General features: G+C 27.9%; 3 protein-coding genes across 3 annotated transcripts; 1 reads left to right on the top strand and 2 right to left on the bottom strand.

The window, feature by feature from the left end:
* Positions 1-720: 720 nt before the first annotated feature.
* On the top strand, positions 721-2727 carry LOC108727395 (uncharacterized). The gene is made up of 4 exons (XM_018455511.1): positions 721-934; positions 1977-2143; positions 2226-2603; positions 2683-2727. Exons 1-4 carry the CDS (start codon positions 721-723, stop codon positions 2725-2727), a joined length of 804 nt encoding a protein of 267 aa, XP_018311013.1.
* On the bottom strand, positions 2689-12952 carry cGlr1 (cGAS-like receptor 1). The gene is made up of 11 exons (XM_018455575.1): positions 12813-12952; positions 10569-10708; positions 10314-10484; positions 9038-9135; positions 8814-8952; positions 7007-7156; positions 5623-5793; positions 5240-5362; positions 4976-5162; positions 4732-4812; positions 2689-2797 (listed from the first exon to the last, which is right to left on the bottom strand). The coding sequence occupies exons 2-11, from the start codon at positions 10689-10691 to the stop codon at positions 2769-2771; spliced, it is 1272 nt and encodes a 423-aa protein (XP_018311077.1). The 5' UTR covers positions 10692-10708; positions 12813-12952; the 3' UTR covers positions 2689-2768.
* A 927-nt stretch (positions 12953-13879) lies between these two features.
* Positions 13880-19818, bottom strand: LOC108727418 (uncharacterized protein C1orf112). The gene is made up of 12 exons (XM_018455536.1): positions 19678-19818; positions 19044-19267; positions 18235-18389; positions 17670-17854; positions 17375-17520; positions 17114-17207; positions 16540-16720; positions 15878-16109; positions 15464-15791; positions 15126-15326; positions 14595-15005; positions 13880-14240 (listed from the first exon to the last, which is right to left on the bottom strand). Exons 1-12 carry the CDS (start codon positions 19750-19752, stop codon positions 13983-13985), a joined length of 2490 nt encoding a protein of 829 aa, XP_018311038.1. The 5' UTR covers positions 19753-19818; the 3' UTR covers positions 13880-13982.
* Positions 19819-21436: the final 1618 nt, after the last annotated feature.

Raw genomic sequence — 21436 nt, forward strand, 5'->3', positions numbered from 1 at the left:
GCCCATTGTAGACCACGCATTAAATTGACTGCCAGTACTGAAAATTTATAGTGCACGTAACGTAAACTGTAGCATTTTCAGTGCTGGCAGTAAATTTGGAACATACATAGTTATTCTAATGCGTGGTCTACAATGGGCAGTAACAGTAGTGGATTAAGGAGTAGACGCAGAAATCAACCAATCATAATCGAATGTGAGAAAGATAATCAATATGATTAGTAGATTTCTGCACCTACTCCTTAATTCACTACTGCTACTGCCCATTGTAGACCACGCATAACATAGCATACATAATTATATCTAACATAACAGCCATAGTTATATCTTGTTGCATTTTCTATATTCAGAACGAAGTAGTTAGTAATTAATTAAGAGATATAAAGAAAAAGAAAAGAGAGAGGAGTAAAATAACCACAGAAAAGACCTCACGATTTTACAATTTTAGACAATTACGTGAAAACTTGACTGCATAGAATATCAATGGAATGTTGCACATTAGATGAGTCATGTGGACCTTATCTCCAACGAAAATATATTCACTGATATCCTGTAGTGAAGTGTAAAGTAAGGTTTTGAAAAATTAAAATCGTTTATTCATATACATGTCATGTTTATCACAATTGTGTAATTAATATCATTGTTGCACAGATAGATCATAAGATTATAATGAAGATATAGCATATAGAAGAGAAAACATTGACAGAAACGAAGGAAGTTGACATGGATATTCAAACGTTTGTATTTTTTGATTTGGAAACAACTGGGCTGATCCAGGGGAATATCGTACCAAGAATTACAGAAATTGCTTTAGTCGCCGTCTCAAAAGAATCATTACGTAATGGTAACAAAAATTGCCTGCCAAGAATTTTACATAAATTGGTACTTCCAGTTAATCCGCAAAAAGTTATACCAGTAAAAGTGCAGAACATGACAAGTGAGTTATTTTATTAGTTTAATGACAAATTCAGTCACTAATATTACATTAAACATGATAAAATATCTAAATACAGTGGCATCATTTTGACAATAAAATAATACATCATGTTTAATGTAATATTAGTCATTCTATATTATAGAATGACTGTCCCCCTATTAATGCACCTTCAAGCCATTTACCTATTATTAAATTAATTATTAAATATTGTAGCTTCAATTTTATCTGCTTGAAATCAATATTGATTTTTCAACTTTTTTTTTCTTATAATATTTCTTTATTCTAAAAAAATGTTAATATTTTATGTCTTTGATAAAAATAAAAAAACATGTTTTTGTGGATTTTCCAAGTAGTGATGGTCCTATTAATGTGCCCTCAATTTGTGTGCCTATCCGCACATTTTAACTTCACTCATTTTAACATATAGTTCCTAAAACAAATAATAAATATAGGCTAGTTATTTAAGTTAATATCACATAAATCATTATTTCAGTTATATTTATTTCAATATATGTTATGATACAATGCTCTCAGTTCCAATACAGGGCACACTAATAGGGACAAGCTTAAAATCTTGCAGTACATATTACTAGATTTACATAAATTCCTCATATCTTTTGAAAAAAATATTTAAAATACTTTAATAGTTAAAAAAATAAAATATTTTTATTGTATACATTAATAGTTTATAACTAATAAAAAAATACTTTTTCTTATTTATTTTGTGCTTCTAGTTGTCTTTATGGCTTATTTAAACACAAAAGCATACTAATAGGGATAGACACAGTAATAGGCATAGTTACTCTGTTAAATAATTTGACAATATATCATTATTGGTTATTTAATTGTTTAAAATATTCAAATGCTTTTATATTTAACTTTGCTAATTTAATGCAAGTGCTAAATTTGCTATATATTAATTAATGTGAACAAAAATGGAGAAGAATTCAAATTGTAAGTGGCTCGGTCCACAGTTATTTATTGCTATTAATATCCCTGCAATTATGATAGTTAATATTGTAATAATTTTATATAATTGCAGAACTGTATAATGAAGATATGCAGGTACTGCAGCCTTTCGAAAGTGAACTTTATGAATTAATAATATACTTTTTACAACGTCTCACACCGCCAATTTGTTTCGTAGCGCATAATGGCAATAAATTTGATTATCCGATATTCTTAGAGGAACTCAAACGTATCAATAAGGTAATAAATGATTTACATAACAATTAGTCCTTTCATGATCTTTTATTACATTTAATAATAATCACCCTTTTCCCCATTAAAGATACTTAGTGACGAAATCCTCTGCATTGATACATGGAAAATGTTCGACGATTTCTTTAAGAAAAAAAACTTGCAACCTACACTATTTCAAGATTTGTTGAACGATGAGTTCAATGACTCGCTCTCCACGTTGGATATGGACGTGGTGACAGAGGAAGAACCCAAAATTATTGCGACGACATCCACCGCGCAAACAATGTTTCTCTGTGACGATAAATATATCAAAGCTATAAATAAAAAAGTAGATAACTGTAACAATGATGTTGATGTCCAATCGTCGAAGAATTTTATACAACAGGTGAACGAAAAAACACCAAAGGCTCAAAAAACGAAGCTGGAAAATAGCTTTGTGCAGCGACCAGTCAAGAAAAACAATTTGGTAAAGAGATTGAATTTTGAGTTTGAGGGGCCAAGTAGCTTAAAACTTATTGCCATTCATGAGCATATGATCGGTAAAGACTTCGAAGATCATCATACAGCTGAGGCAGACTGTCTTGCTATGATACGCTGCGTCAGCAATATTGCTGATTTCTTCCTTGATTGGTCAAAAGATCATGCAATTCCGTTGACTTGCTGTAAAAAAAAAAATAAAAACAATGTATATTAATTGATAACAAATAGCATGAAAAATATAGTGTAAAATAAAATAAATACATATAATGTAATGTAAAATAAATACGTGTGATTATCGTGAAGTAAGGTACAAGGCTAGTGTGTGAAATTTAAAATAATATTAAGTATATTCCTTCCTCCATATTGGCAATTGTATTAAAAGTGAGAAATTATTTCATAATTCGACATGGCTAATATGGCATGAAGGAAGAGTGCCTTAATTTTATTCACAAACGTAAATTAATTATTAAATCGAAAATGTTTATTCTTAAAAATATGAATTTAAAAGAAATTCGTTGAAATGTATTACCTAGCTGCAATTGATTTTAAAAATTACGATTCTATGTATGAGTATGACTGATTAATGAAAAAAGATGAAAGACTTGTTCATAATTGAACAAGTTTATAACAAAAATATAGTGATGAATTTCTTATAGGGGAAAGTGGGGAACTGTGCGCAGCGCGTAATTGTGCGTATCCTGGTTTGGTACTTTTCCAATAGATGAACATCACCGTGGTGAAATTTTTATGCAGGAGGTCGTCCTCTTAAGATATAACTACAAAAGGTACGACGTAAATATGTTGCTAACCAGAGAAATACAAAAAGGTGAAATCACATCTTTTCTTGTTATTTTAGCATTCAGAAAATAAGGTAGTAAGTCCATATTTTTAATTTGTTTGTTTAAAGTTGCATATGTTATTAAAGTACGTTATTATGTGCGTCTTTTAAACTGTAATTTATTAAGTTTGATTAGGAAGTGTTGAAGTAATCGTATTTCATATCAAGTCAGGTCGCGGCGGGCAACTGTGCGCAAACGTTTTGAAATGCACACAATTACCCATCTTCCATATATTATATAACTAGTACTAATTTTCTCGTTTCTTCTTTGCATTATTATTTTATTTTGCCATTTTATTTTGCCAAAGTCTATGTGCATTATTATTATTATATTGGTTTTATATTTTTACTTAATATATATAATATATATTCAAAATATATTTATATTGCAATATAATAAATATATTTTCTGATTTCTTTATCAACATCCATAATTCATTCATTCTTTTCCTACGACTTTTGCTTTGCGCACAATTACCCGACGCGCAAGAAAGTTTTTCGCTTTTCCGGTTTTTCCTTTTTGCCAAATACAATTTTATTTAATGAAAATCTATTCAATATCAGGATACGTAATGGTAGAAGAATGTTTATAGTATCTATTTCCATACTTAGATCGCTTTAAACTTGGAAAACCATTCCAAGACAATAAATTTCCCTTAGGTGCACAATTCACCCACTTTTCCCTAATATGAAGAAATCACTCATATTTTTCATGTATTCTTTATAAATGTTACATATAAAAATTAATTAAGATAATATTAATTCCGTCTGTATATAGCAGCGTCCTATTTACAATAACACACGGTCTAATTTGACGAAGCATGCTTTTTAACTTAATTACTATCTACAGTTTTTTGCTTACTCATTTATATAGCATATATGCAAATTTTAATATCCCTTTTACTTTTTGCAACACTTGTAATCTACTCTGTAAGTTGCAAAAAGCTTCTTATTTTGCTGTTTACTTATAGATTTGGAAAGCTTATTTAAGTTTTTTTATATAGACAAAAATAAATGAAAAATGTAAAAAATAAATATAATAATATTATAAATATTTATGCAATAAATTAATTATTTTATCGATTGAAATGTGTATATTTTTAACATATCATTCCTTGGAAAACGAAACAAACAATGTTAAATTGATCAAATAATTATCACAATTGAAAAAATCTTTTACAATTTTTGTATCTACAATTTTTTTGTACAAATGGAGTTTCATGTAAAAGTTTATTCTTCTTTACTTCTTACACCTATATCTATATGTAATACTTACAATTTTCAGGTTCGGGTTCCGGTGTCGGTATAGTTACATATTTATCAATCCTTTTAATCCTGTTTAATTCGTCAATATTTACTACAACCAAAAATTCAAGTGAAATATAATATTATAACATTAATTTTTATATTTTAATATGTAAATAAGCATCAAAAGTGGCTAAAATTTTCTAGTTGAACACATATATGTATCAATTTATATCTATTTATATTCGAAGCGTGAAAAAAGCGTAAGTACTCACAAACCCATTTAGCTATCGCATAACCATCATTTTGTATGTCCTTCCTAATACTTTTTAAAACATTATCTAATCTGCCTTTCATATTCCTCATTTCCTCAGGTCCGATATTGTCCAACAAATTAAGATCGTCATCCCAATAGTACCTTATCTCTTTATTGCGGAAAGCATCGCGAAGCTTTTCTAACATCTATAAATATTATTTCTACTTTATCATATTATCTTAATAAAAGAAAAAACTAGATTTAATTTTAATTTTAGCAATACCGTGAAGAATAAGAAAGTATATGAATTTCTATTAGAAATATAAAATATTTCTTTTTCATGGTAACACAATGTTTCGAGATAATAACTTGCGATGCTCTTCCATCCTTGAGTATCCCTAAGTTTCTAATAAAGGACATATATTATATATATAAAATTATGTAAAATAAATTATATAAAATATGTTATTACAATAAAAATAAAATAAAAATTAATATTACAAATAAATAAAAAAGTTTAATGTGCCCTAATTAATTCATCGAAAAAGATAAAAATAGAGTTAAATTACACAGGGGATACCTGCAATGTTAAGTATGAAAGATAAACTAAAAGCTTATTCATACTATTACAAATAAATAGATATTTATTATTCCACAATGTTGTACCTTCAATTGTCGTATTACAGGCTTCATACGCCCATAATCATGGCTAGAAATCATGTTTTTTTCAAACTCGTAAAAACACAATCGCCAATAGCGATGTCGTAGATCAGCAAAAATACCTTTACTATTTTTTAATGGTTTTGGAACTGCAGACCAACATCTACCTAAATAAGACTATAAAATAGGAAGCGATTATTAGAAATATATATGCTGTTTAATTATTAAATTGCTGTAAATAGTTAGTTTTGCTCCATTAAGTTCTGTTTTAAATAATATTATTATAACATAGTACAATATTGAGTTTAACAAATACATTGTTAATTCAAACAAAGGTTAATTGAGTTTAAGTATTTTAACGAAAAAGATTGAAGAAAACTTCATACAACCCTGGTGAAAAGTTTCGCTGAAATTATTTTACGTTTTGGAACATTTCAATGAAATTGCTGAAAATTTGTTGAAACTTCACTAAAAGTGAATTTTTCAGCTAATATACTGAAAAATCATTGAAATCCAACCAAAATTTTTCTGAAATTTTCTGAAATTTCTCTGAAATTCTTGCTGAAATTTGTCTGAAAATTTTACTGAAATTTTTCTGAAATTTTGTCGAAAATGAATTTTTCAGCTAAAAATCGCTGAAATTAAATTGAAATTTTTTTGAAATGTTAAAATTTTGTTGAAAAGTATCCCGAAACGTGAAATAATTTCAGCAACATTTTTCCATTAGGGAACATAAAAGCTTCCAACAACATTGCTGCAATATTCACAGTTATTACAATATTACTGAAATGTTGCAAAGTTGCTGGAATAATCTGTGCTGTAGGACTAAATTAAAATAATCAAAATATAGTTAAATATAATGCGAATATATTTCGGCTAATTTTAAGAAAAATTACTTTTCACCGATAACGATATCGTGAATTACAATGAAAACCGTTTCGATGGTTCTTTAAAGGAATTGTAGATCAACATCTATTTGAATAAAACTGCAAAACGTAAAACGATTAAGACGATATATTTAACTATATAGATATATAATAACTATAATTAACTATAATATAATTAACTATTGAACTGTTGCAAACAATTGTCGTTTTCTCTATTAAAATCTGTTTTAAGTAAAATTATTGTAATATTATGTTCGAATTCTTTAGGATTGAAAAAATTAAATTAAAAAATACAACATTGAAAAAATTAAATTAGGAAATATAACATAAGTAAATAATATATAGCTATAATTTTTTAAATTATACTGAAAAAAATTATTTTCTAAATACTATAATTTTTATTATTTGTACGTAATACACAAATAAATATGTACTACATATGTACAACAAATCTTTTGCTTCAATTCAATCCGGTATTATAACTTTTATAATTATATACGTACTTGTAATAGATCCTTTCTTGAAGATTTTATTGGTGGCAAAGTTTGAGTCGAAAAAACTAAAACAGGAACTACATCGATGTCGATGTCTCTTTCAGAATAAGAAGGTTTGAATATTAATGTAAATGCTGGTCCCGTCTTTTTTAGCCTTATCTAAACACAGAAAAGGTGTATGATATTTAGTTAATTATATTGATCGGCTTTAGCTTCTCTATTTTATGACGATATTTTATCACAATATATAATCCAGCAAACATTAAATATAAATACATTATAACGTAGATGTAATATAACAGATGTTACACTCTATTTATACTAGAGTAAGACCGTTTAAGACCGGTATATATATAGCTCTTATATTAAAGATCGTCTTAAGTTCAGTCTTGAGATGTCACGAACCAATCAGAGGGCCGTATTAGCGTCTTATGACATTACTTAAGAATCAATTATGAATACCGGCTTATGAGTGCGTATCGTTCAAGAGTTCGCTTTACGATGCAAATATATTAAATTGTAATAAAGAGCTGTATTTCACACAGAATGTGTCTTTTTTTGATTTGTCAATTTACTATGTATAAAAAATCGTTGTGAACATTGCAGCGATAAAGGTGATATCTTAAATTTTATGATTTTGACTGTTTTCTTGTTATATTTTTCATGGTTAAATTGATCGATCTTTTTACAGAAGAAAATGTAACGTCGTTATCTATTCGTTACCGAAAAAAGTAACTTGTAACGGTAACCGATGTATTACAATAAAGGTAAATTTTCACGAGCTGCTTAAACAGGTTGTTTCAGCAAAAAGGATTTTTCATAATTATACTGTGCAAAAGTGCTTTCATCCCAGATAACATGCATGTTGCATAAGATATCTAAAAGACATCTTTTAGATATCTTTTAGATATAAGATAGCTAAAAGACATCTTTTGCAACATAAATGTTATCTGGGATGTTGCGTTTGTTCTTTTGAAGAAATTAAAATTTGATAGCAGATACATTTCTTATCGTTCAGTTAAAATGTAGAAAAATATAGATGAATATAGAACAAAAATTAATAATTTGGTAATTAAATACATATGTCATTACGCAATACATATAATAAGTAGAGGAAGGTCACCGATACTGACATATAGGTCTCCTAAAGCGACATCCCCTTATTTCTTAGAAACTAACCTTTGCACCTTACTAATACTAATAAAAACGTGATCTGTTTAGCTAATTAAAGAAGTACAAACTCATAATTCATATATTTGTGGCTTATTTCTATACCAAATCAGCTAAAAACAAATTCTATGTATCTGAGAAGAAAATTCTTACGGTGTTCTTTTGCAAATTGCGTAATTAAAATAATAGTGACTATTATTATTGATAATATTATGTTATTTTAAATGTTTATAGTTTCATAAATTAGTTTTCTTTATTGAATAGGATATATCTTTATTTATAGAATAGGAATGTTGGCATTATATTGCCTACTATGTTAGTTTTGGAGCCCATTTTGTCAGACGCTCATTTTTGCATAACTTACGAAAAATTTAATTATTGCAAAATTGCAAACAGTATTATAAAAACTGCTTACTATCTGATAGAAAACACTTTTTAGTTTGTATTTATGTTTTTGAAGTTGTATTTTTACCTTTTGTTTAAGAAATATTGTCTAAAAACAAAGTGGTATGTCGGTGATCTTCCTCTATATCAAACTTATAAAATGTTAGCTTAGTATATTAATATTAATCTACAATTCTGATCAATTTTATTACTAAATTATCGATAACCATACTCAAACTATAATTGTTAATACTTTACTTACTGGCGGATGATCACCCAATATAATTCTGTTTCTATTAGTATCAGTAGCGTTGATCACTTTACTAAAAATTCCTTCCATCCATGTACTGAATTTTTCTTGGTTCAGATACGATTGATCATCGATGAAGGAATTTAATTCTCTGAACAAAAAAAAGATTTCTTTTCTTTCATTTTATAAATTATTGTATATTGAATAGATTTCTATTAAATATTAAACATGTTTACTTATATGCTTTCGAATCTATATTTAAAGTATTCTGTGAGTTTTCGTCTCTTCCAGCAATGCGTATTTTAATGAAACCAGGTCGATCTGTGCTAATAAACTGAAATATAATTAATAAATATTAATTATAATAATTAATTATGAATATCAAGGGTTTTGTTTTTTTTTGTTTAAAATTATAGATTATATTGATAATACTTGAATATATATATATATAATATTAATATATGTATATAAATGTAAATTATAATATATAGTTTAAAGTCCAATAACTGGAGTACCTTTTGAATAAAGTCTCCTATTACTGGATAATTGATTTCTATTAATTGACTTTTATTAATTGATAAATAACTCTCAGCTTTATTTAATTAACTTTTCTCTTAAGTTTAAGTGTTCGTAGTTCCCCTCCACTCCTACAGCACGGAATATATTGCAGCAATATTACTTTGAGAGATTGCAATATTCCATAAAACATTGCTGCAATATTGTAGAAATATTCTTATGTCCGTAAAAAATAAAATATTGCTGATATACTGTAATGAACATTATGCAATATTTCAATGATTAATCCAGTTTTATTAATTGCTAACATATTGCTTAGCATTACATTCCAAAATATATACAATAAAGTTATGATCAAAAAACATTCGAAGACTTAGAAGGCACACCCAAAACAGGGAATCTTCAAATAGGAGACTCGCAAACTCGTTTTACATACACCTTCTTATAGATTTCCTGTGGACGTTTTATTCTTGCGAGAAGGACGTCCATTTCGTGGCGGGTCCGCGTACTTACCTTTTAAATTATAATATTACAGCAATCTATAATATTTCCTATAAAGTATTAAAATTACGATATTTCACAATATTGTTGTAATATTTCCAATATAACATTTAAATTTCAATATTGCAGCAATATTGCTGCAATATATTTCATGCTGTAGGGGCACTCTTTCAAAATTTAAAAAGTTAATATATATATATAAAGTTATATAATATATCAATTAATACAGTTAGGAAATAACTATACAAAAAAAGGAAATAACTATACAAAACCAAATCAAACATCCAAATTGAAGAAAAAATGTTCATATAGATGAAAACTGATAATATTGTACATATATACATATATTATATACCATAGTATATATGTGTTTGCGTTCTCTCTCTCTCTTTCTCTCTCTCTCTCTCTCTCTCTCTCTCTCTCTCTCTCTCTCTCTCTCTCAAACTTGTATAATCTTCAATAACATGCACAATTGATTTTAAAAAATGATGTTACCTTTAGATCTTTTTCTTTGTAGGGCAAATTGATTACAAAATTCAAATCATATTCCTCCGGTTGTCCAAATCGAGTATTTTTGTAATAACTTCCAGCCCATATAATTCTTTGAAATGTTTTAGCAAACAGCGGACTTTGCGATCGCATAACATCTATTAATTTCTCAAAAATCTGTAGCAAATATTATAATGTACAAGAAATACCAACATAATTTAAGGATATAATTCCAATGAAATAAAAAGATTTTTATGATACCGAGTTCAAGAGCGGATTATTACGCTTCATGTCATCAGGTTGTATACTTATAAATTGTTTACTTATTTTATTGAATACGGTATCATCGGACAGATACCTGCTGATATCTTCAACTTGCGCCATCGTTTATGTGCAATTTGCTGAATTTTCAAAATTTAAAATTATTTTAAAATTATATTTGTTAAAAGTAATACAACAGGATAAAATATAATGTACAATAAATTAAATAAAGCCTTTTAGAGCCAAAACAGGTTATTAATGTGTAAATATATACACTTTATTTAAAAATTAAAACATATAAATGTTCCGATCCTATTTTGGATCCTCTTCAGTATATATAAACTAATAATTAAATCTTACACTAAAAAAACATAACTATTGAAACCGTTATAAGCAAAATACCAAGAAGAACTATATAGTACGCTGAAATTAAGCTAATCAATTATTTTTTACGTCCACATCTTGTCAACAATTGTTCATCAAATTTCAATTAATTAAATAAATGAATAATAATCAAATTATGAATCTGTAGTTAAATTCAATGTTAAATAAAATGTGCACTTACATGAACAATGAGTAGGTCGAACAACGCTTTTTATTGTACCAAACTGTATCAAACTGGTTTATTGCATCATACAATAGATTTGAAATAATAATTAAAATTTCCTAACCGAAACGTTTATATGTTTTAATTTTTAAATAAAGTATATATATTTACACACTAATAACTTGTGTCAGCTCTAAAAGGCTTTATTTAATTTATTGATTTATTCATTAGAGCTTATTCGAATTATTTGATACAATGTACCAATGTATAACTCTCATAAACACAAAAAACAAATTTGTTTATATTTTAAATAAAATTGCGGAAAGTATTATATATATAATTTAGATATAAAAAATAGATTTATAAAAATTAGATTTTAATTAAAATTGAAATACAATTTCAAAATAAAATTGCAGTACTCGCTTTCTGTTTTGCGGAAGCATTCAGGAAAAATTTAAATATTGCAGATATTTAAAAATTTTCTTTCTTTTTTGTAACTGAAACTATAAGATTGTAAGAAACATTTTGCCATAAAATATTTAGATTGTATTACATTAGATAAGTGGGGGACTTGTGTTGAACTCTTTTCATAATACAAATTTTCGAAAAAATTAATCAGTAATTAATTTAATTATGAATGCATGTGCAATTTTATTATTTTTGAGCATTCTCACTCCTTGATGGTGCGCTCCTATACATATTATAGAACTCATTAATATTGTCGTTGTGTGCTATCTTTTCTATGAAAATGCTGATAAAAACTGAATACAATTAATATTTAGAATGCGATAATAATTGATATCAGATTTCTAGTTAGGCATATTTCTTTTCATCCGCTCCCTTTTAATTTATTTTTTATAATTAAAAATAATTTAATTATCTCTCTTAAAATTTATTTTTTTGTTAAAAACACACGCTACTTTTGATACTTTTAGTTAATTTAATTCTTTTATATTAAATTCGACTAACAATTTATGATAATTATATTGCTTGCGATAAAATAATGGGTGAGAGTGAATAGATATCTATAATAATGAATTGTAAAGAATATAATAACTTAAATATTATTTATACTCGTTCTCAAGTTTGCACTTATTGAGATATGGATTAATATTTATAACCTTTTATATGTATAGTCATAAAAAAGGAAACAAAGTAAAAAAGATGCTTTCTGAAATTTTCCTCGATCGTCATCTGCACGATATATCGATGGCTATGAATCTGTAATCGCTTAACTTTGATATTAAATAAGAGATATAGCACATAACAATTGCGAACCTTGGGCTAATTCTTTTACAGGTGTTCCAATTTTTATAAAAAAGGATAGTTCTATCCCACGTACGTAACAACAAATGTCTATATGTATATTTAATTGTTTAATGTATATTTAACACAGTGCATTTACAGAATTTTCGAAAATTTTACAATATCAGTTAGTTTTAAAAATAGATAGCATTTTATAACAAACAATATTTATCATAAATTTTAACCAGTTGTAATGTAAAAGATTCAAATTTATTAAAAGTATTAATCAAGTAGTGCTTAAAAATAACAAATTATTAAATTTTATATGTTAAAAGATATTGTTTTTTTGTTGATTCTATTAGATTGATAAAAAATTTAATTGATTCAACAAATTCTGTACTCTACATCTAAACAAACATATTGTAATTGTTTATCGTATTTGCTGTACTTACCAAACAGAATATGAGGAATATAGGAAACTGCAAATGACAACTGCACGAATTTATAACGATATTCGCAAGGACGATGGACTATGTAATACGTTCTCCAATAATTCAAATTATTAAAATGTCAGAGAGTTGTTATACTTTTTTTATTAATAATTATTTTATTTCACTAATTATTTTCTGCAAAACTATGATACGAATAAAATTTCGACGTCAAGCTGCGTTAAACTGCAATCTACTGTATGCCAGCTAACTTTTCTGCTTTTATATACATAGAGCACTTGAATTAGTCATTATCAGTGAATAAACTTCACGCAGATGGCGTTGTTATAGCAATTTAAGGCCGGAATCAGACTAGGCATTGAAGATTGAGATTGAAGATTGAAAAATTCAAATTTGACCAATCGAAACGAAAGGAGCTAAAATTTCTTTGTCCTTATTGGTCAAATTTCAATCTTCAATCTTCAACCTCAATCTTCAATGGGTAGTCTGATTCCAGCCTAACGTATAATAAAAAGAATTAATTCGAAAATTGATAAAGTGAATAAAATTGAATACATAAAATTCAATGAAATTTGACTTCTCTTAAAAAGACATGTCTTGAAAAGGATATTTCTAAAATGGATCTTAAGTTGTTAAAAAATTTTGTATCATGTACCAACAAAATTATAAAAGATTAAAAAATTTATGTAATATAAATTTTTTTTAAATGTGGTTTTTCTTTTTATAAAAATACAGATTCCTCTATCATAAAAGAAAATATATAATAAAATAATAAGAACAATTGTTTCGAAATTATTCACTATTTAATTTTAATCTTCGATATGTATACTACAAAGAAATTTTTTAACTTTTTTGCTTTATTTTCCCTAATTTCTTTACCTTTTTACAATTTTTTATTTATTTTTTTATCTATTTATTTTCTTCCAAATAAAAAAGTAACAAATGTTTAAGAAAGAATAGCTTGCGTATATAAACGTTGAGGTCTATCTTTTCTTTGTTTTTACTGTTATTTGATACAATCTTTTTTCCATATCTTTGTATTTAATGTTTGTATATATTTTTTTCTTTTTCCAATTACTTTACTGCTATTTTGATAAACTGTCGCTTCATCTTTATCACTGATAGAGACTATATATTATATATTATCTATTTTTATATCGCAAAAATAAACTATCAGTTCTGGGAATTTTTGTTTTTCTGAACTCGGGTAATTTTTTCGAGAATGGTAATCAATTTTCTGCACATCGCCTCACTGATAACAGCCTGATCTTCTAAAACCTTCATCAATCCTTTATACAGTATTTCTGCTTGTTCGTCCAACTGTATTGACATTGGCATGATGATTTCACACGAGTTTTTCTCCTCATCCAGCTTCAGCATCTTGTCTTTTCTCTCGGATTCCTTATATTCGTTTATCATTATTAGAATTTCCTATTTTGTATTTCGTTATATTATTTATATATTTGTATATAGTGTCCATATTATTTATATAAAGTCTCTCATCTTGATCTTTTAATATAATTATGTTCAAAACACATATGCATTATTGGTTGTTCAAAAAAAAAAATATTAAATTAAAATGATTTTGTTCTAAAGAGAGGTTACAACTTATGATGACATAATTTCATTTAGGCACAGTAAATATAAAATGAGCTTACATTACAGATCATTACAGATGATTCGATCTGTTTGTGCACAAGATAAAAATTTAGATTAAAAAATAGAAACTTTGAAATAAATAATTATCTTTTATTTTTTAGTTCAAGTTTTTTTTATCATACTTACGTTGTACTCATGGCATCTGTGTTCATCGCCATGATTTTGAATAGTTTTAGCCAAATATCTAAGATAATCTTGTATATTCGTAAAACCCTTGAAAACATAGTATGGTCTCGAGGATAAGTAGGCTTGCATAATATCGCTGATGCCGAATATCTTTGCTAAAGCCTTCGCTATTTCGGCGACTAGCTGCTCCAAGCACATATGTCCCACGTGCTCAAAGGTCTCCAGAGCTTCTTGACGTACCCAAGGATCCTCGTCTTCTAGTATATGACTGAACAATTCAATCAAAGTAGACGTAACATTTTGGACACTGCAACGACCGAGATTCTCGACATTCTGTCGTAAAAAATGACAGATTTTGATCTTGCCTTGAGGCGGTAGATGGACGCATGAAGTTGTGATAGATGTAAGAACCTAAAATCAAACAAACATATACATAATATTATATTTCAATACTCTTGTAATTTCTGCTGTTACCAAAGAAGTACTTCTATCAACAAATAATTAGATAGATAAAACATATTTGTGTTATACCGTACAAAAGCTGTCATCATGAAGATATTTGAGACAAGTAGCGTCCAACAAGATAACAACTAAATTGGATAGTAGATCCAGTTGTTTATCCTCGCATTCGATAATCGCACTTGCAATGAAATTCCATATTTTAGTTAGAACGTTGATAACATCCCTGTTATCACTGTAATTTACCGCTATCATAACGGACATGATTTGTACCTGAAAATTAATATTTTATCATACAATTTTTAAATAAATTACAATTATATTAATTATAAAATTATATAATTATAAAATTTTTTGTAGCAAAAGCAAGTGAACAAATTTATTGTGATGTATCTAGTATATCGTCTTACAAGCCGTTTCCAATTACAAGTAGAAGGATGAGTATACAAATCTAAGAAAGCTTTCGGCAAATCCTCGATTTTATGCTTTAATCGTTCCGATGAAAGAGATTTGGTTTTTGCCATTAAAAAATATAGGATAGAAGCATAATAATCTGTATCCAGGTTGATAAGGTTATCAAACACAGTGGATTTCATGTCTTCGTTCAGTAAATCGTACAATCTGATGATCATATTATTTAACATAATTGCTTCTATGCTATCATGTCGTTCTATCAAGGCGGCAGAAACTTTAATCAAATGTTTAATATGATCGACGCACAATTGTGAAGAGCCGAGTCTTAAATAAATAATTATATATAAGAAATTAGTATTAAAGTTTGATCGATTTATTTTCACTCAATGAAGTAACTTGTGGCTGCTTACCTGCCAATGAAGCACCAAACATCCGAGCTTAATAGGGAACTCCAAAAATTACCGGACAGTAAATGCTTTAGTAGAAGCAGTTCAAGTGCGTGGAAGCCTTCCGGAGGAATCTGACTAGCCAAATTGCAAACGGATACCAGAGTCGCTTCGTAAATGTTAACGAAACGTATCCGTTCGCCAATCCCGCAAACGCCTGGCAGTCGCAGATCTTCAGCGCAAATTTCTTCTTCAACTACAATTGAGAAAGAGTGAATGAATGAACGATTGGGCCGAATTTAACGTTTACTTCATTAACTGGAACAGTAAGAGAATTAAAGTACAATCAAAGCCCAGCGAGAAATAACTGTCAATTAGATATCGGATCGACATCTAATCGGTTCAATTGACGTCGAAATCATCGAATTGATGTCGATTTGACATTAATTTGATGAGTTATTTCTCGCTAGGAAGTGCAGTTACTACAATTAACGCAATATGCGTAATTAATTGTAGTTTATCTCTCTCTCTCTCACTCTCCTTAAAACTTTAAATTTCTTAATTTTTAAAATAATTAAAAATTTTAATATTTAAAAAATTTTTTTTTTATTAATATTTTTAAAGTCTTTACAATTAGAATTGTTAAAATTTTTATAATTACTTTTCTCTTTCTTTTTCTTACTTACGATAATCTATAAATGTGAAAGCAACGTCCAAAATCGAATCTGAGCCTAAAGACCATTTACAGTGGTGTTCATATGGCATGCCATTTAGTTTCTTCATGATAGCAATTGTCAGTAAATGATAATTTAATCTATGTACATACTGATCACGTGGAACAATTTGCTTTCCGTATTCAAAATATACCTGAAACACAAAGTAATTGTACTTGTATCATTTCGTCGAAAATCAATTTTTGCTTTTTATTGCCAAAGAGAATGTGGAAATAATATAGAAAATAATACATATAATACATAGATGTTTTTCTCTATCTCCCTCTCTCTTTTCAAAATACTTTTATTAGTTATATAGATAGTTCGGCAAATATATAATATAAATGACAAGATAATTCTTCAATTGTTAAATATAGTACATTTACAAATTCGTCACACATTTTGTATAAATTATTTTATATTTTATGCAAATGTATACCACTATTTATAAAGAATTAGAAACGGAATTGTTTATAATAGTGGTAAAATAATTGCATTACATGATTTATCTTATTTCTTTAATGCCTCTTTGTATGTAATCACGTACCTGTTTGAAATCGTTATGATTAAAAATGATACTTAAAAAAGACGTAGCGCCAGCCAAGATTGTTTTTTCGCTACCTTTTGTTAAGCAGCAGTATCTGTAAAAGAAGTAATAATTTCCTGAATGTTTGCTTATATCTCTATAATGCTATAAATAATGTATAACTCTACATGTAATAATTTTACGCAAATAAAAAGAAATTCTTGCAATCGTTAAAGCTGATTTTTATTTCGAAAAATTTATGATTAATGATAAAATTGTTACCCGTGTATTCGTGCCAAAAGTTCTATTAAGTCTGATATCATTTCATGTGTGAGAGAGGCATCGTAAGATGATGTTAATTTCTCGAGGATTCTCAGCAAGCGCATAGCAACCATTACATTTCGTTCTGCGCTTTTATCGTTCTGGTCCTGTATCATTACAATGTACATTTATAATTATTACTAATGTATAAAGATATAAATAATATACATATTTAATTAATTTAATTAATTAGTCTTTAATTATGTAATTAATAAATAACAATAAGTGTATGAATTACGTAGTTCAGTTCAAATACCTTGATGACGGAAAAAAGGCAAGACGTTTCCTTCGTCATTCGAATGAGATATGTCATGATGTTATTTGACTTGATTTCATTCTGATGAACAATGGCCAGCTTAGCAAATGCCTCGGATAACTCAACAAATGTCTTGGTATCCATTCCATTCGCAATAGAAGCGATGTTACCGTAAGCATCGACCACTAAAAAATCAATACAGTTATTAAAGAGAAAAAGATTTATTAAATTAGAGATTACATAAAAATATTACAATGACGTAGAGATTACTATTAAATATGACAATATAGAAGGAAAGAAAAAATTGATGCAGGATAGATCAAGACTTGCAAGAAACTCGCGTTTTGCGCTCAGCGAGAGACTCTTTGCATTTTTGAAATAACACGTTTTTAATTAATTTTTCGCAATTTTTGAGATACTTAATTTGTGAATCTCTGCAAATACTAATATATATATTTTTTTCCTGTCACTGGAGGAAAATCTTTAATAGTGCATACATCCAAGATAAGATTGGAAATAGTTCCTGGGTTAAAAAGTCGTTAGAGCGTAATGGGATCGTTCTCACCTTTCGTCAACAGCTCCGTTTCCGATTGCACGTCCGTGTCGAAGACGATTACGCCGTTCAAAGTGGCAAAGAATAGCTTGAAGACCTCGCTAGCTTTCGCAAACAGATTCTTCAATTCTTGCATCGCACCGCTCAATAGCGCTCCATATTTTGGACTGCACGATTAATAATACTTCTTTATTCTCTGCACTAATATATAAACGACGGTTTGTTCCATAAAAATGACTAATAATTATTTATTCATTAACAAAGGAATATTTTTGATGCTATTAATAAAGAAATATGATAATATATATAAAATATAATAAAGGCCACACAGTACAGACTTTTGCATAACGCATAATAGCGCATAGTACATAGGAAAATCAATCAGAATCCTTTCCCTCCATTTCACGAAAAAAAGGAATTTTGATTGATTGATTCTCTTACGCACTATGCGTTATGCGATATGCAAAAGTTTGTATTGCGGCTTTAATGATTAGATAAAAACAGAACAGTAGTTAGAGATTATGAAAATAAATTAAATAGATTAAATCATAAATAAAAATTATAATTATAATAAAAAAAGTTTAAATTAAACAAAAATATGTGAATGAAATAAAATAATAGTAAAAATAAATAATAATAATTAAAGAAGCCAATTATTGATTAATTTTTATTTATTTATCGAACTTTCACTCGACTAGACGTTTAGTCAGTTTATAATATTGGAGTTCGCAATATGAACGTTCAATTATGTTTCTCTGTGAGAAGTTAAGAATAAGCACATCATTTATCATTCATAAAACGTATCGATATCTGGCAAATACCTGGCTTTGCAATGCTCAAAAATCATTCTTGTCGTTTCTGGTAGAATATTGCATAACGATGCTACATAGGCAGCTTGAACTTTTTCAAGGGCAGAAACGCGTTCCACGCATTTCTTCCAAAAAGCGAGAAGTCCATCGCAAATTTGCAATTTATACTTGATGCCATCCAAATCATCGAGTCCCGTATTATCGTCTATTATTATGTCATCTATGGCTTTTATGACCTTTGAACCATCACAAAAAAAAACAAAAATATTTCAACGTTAAAATTAAGGCAATAAATATTGTATCTAATTGATCTACGAGACAATTTATACTTCGGGTATGAGATAATCGCATGAAAAATCTAATAATCTTTGGTGGTAGGACTATAAATCCTATATATAATAATAAGCAGAGTAAAAATTTAAATAGCAGAAGAATAATTATAATAATTTTAAATTAGAGATGTCGAAAGAAAGCTTTGGAAATTTTTCAAAAAATTATTTGGAAGAAGAAGAAAAATGTAGTTGAAAATATTGGAGATCATGAAGAAGTAAATATTATAAGATCTTAAAATCGTTTCTTATGCATTCAGATAAAATATACATGTATTAGAAATTTCTAAATAAGGTATAGAATTTTATAAAATTACCTGCGACAGAAAGTACTGAGCTTCCGACAAAACTTTTCTAAAAATTTTCTCGTCGAGCAACTCAATTGGACACATGGAAAAACATTGCTCTAGCCTTTGCAGTAAGCATTCTGTATCGAGATTAAGACTTTCATCTTCCAGTAAAGCGTATTCCGAAAATGTTAATTAAGGATTGATCAATTCGATAAACATTATTCAAAAGACAACTGTGTTAAAAACATTTAAAAAATACCGATTGTACACTATTATTTTGAAAAGAATACGATGCTGAAAGAACTTTCTTTTCAATGACATTATTGAATTCTTTAAAATGGAAAGATACATATATTTTCATTTCTTATATGTTTAATAGTCGGTATCAGAATAAATCTATCATGTAAAATCTTTAAGCATCATATTCTTCTTGAAAACATACAAATTAATTTATTAATATCCTTTCGTATTTTCAAATTTGAGATAATTGTTTAGATTCAATCTTCAATTTCTTATATATGTAGTTATATCTCATTATTTGTATTAAAGGATATTTGCAATTTGGACACTTCGCTGTCGAGATCGAGTGGCTCGAAGAAGGAATCAGAAAGATCAGATGACGCATTCCAGTCCATATCTGTAATATAACGATATACCTATATGTAGCTTATCTTTTTTCTGTCCTAGAAATTAGCAAAAGATCAGAAAATTATTAATAACGTTTTACGTCAATAACTCTCTTCTAATCTCACAGATTGAGATATATTATTTTTAATCAGTTCACAAAAAATCAAATACTTAATTTTTAATAGAATAGAATTTATTACACTTCAGCATTTACATAACCAAGAAGAGGACTTAGTTTACAATAAATTCTTACCTCATTCATCCTTCCATACTTCATACGCGCTCTTATTTATCTATTTTACTATTTTACTATTTACTTTCTATTTCTACCTTTATCTTTAGCATTGTCGCTTTCCGATTATGACATATTTATCACCTTACACCTAACTAAGTCAGTCTTATATTATCTTACTATGTTTTTGTACTACTTATTCTATTTTCTATAACCTATGCCCTATACTTAATTTTTAATATAATTCAATAAATCGATTTATGTGAAGAGAAAGTTTATTCAGGAAACAATTGAAACATTATTGCTAGTTAAATAAACAATTATATGCTACTTAAATTAAGAAAGGTACACTGTATACAATATTGAAAAGAGATACACTGTATACAATAGATTTACAACACAATTTACTGAAATTAATTAGTAGAAAGGTACAGCAGATATAAAATACACTGATAACTTAAACTATTCGCTAATAGCGTATTTTCGCAACAGTTTCAAATGGAGATCGATCAACTGGGAGTGTAATCAGACCTTCTAACCCTCCCTCTTCTGTCCGCTATCAATCTTGAATAATAGGTAGAAACGGGGCAAATCGAAAATTTCTTGGCAATGCTCGAGGTTGCCAAAGTTTGCTGATAAGGACGTCAATTAAGGCAGCGCCAAGCTCTAATCGTCGATTTACCAAAAGTTTCCAGCTGTAATTTCTGCGCCATCGCCGGCAAGCGAAATTGTAACCCACTTCTCGAAAGGATTTAACCGATCAAATCGATACGTCAAGTCGATTTTTCGAAACTTTCTCTAAATATTTTAATTGTCATTGTTCCTATACATTTGATGGATTATAATTTATGTTTTAGATAACACGAAGAAATAATCAAATAATGAGTCAAGTTATAGAAATAAAAGTTGTACGGTTAATATTAGGTG

Source organism: Mycetomoellerius zeteki, unplaced genomic scaffold, assembly GCF_001594055.1.
Source record: "Mycetomoellerius zeteki isolate Tzet28-1 unplaced genomic scaffold, Tzet1.0 scaffold49, whole genome shotgun sequence".
In the NCBI taxonomy this organism is placed as follows: domain Eukaryota; kingdom Metazoa; phylum Arthropoda; class Insecta; order Hymenoptera; family Formicidae; genus Mycetomoellerius; species Mycetomoellerius zeteki.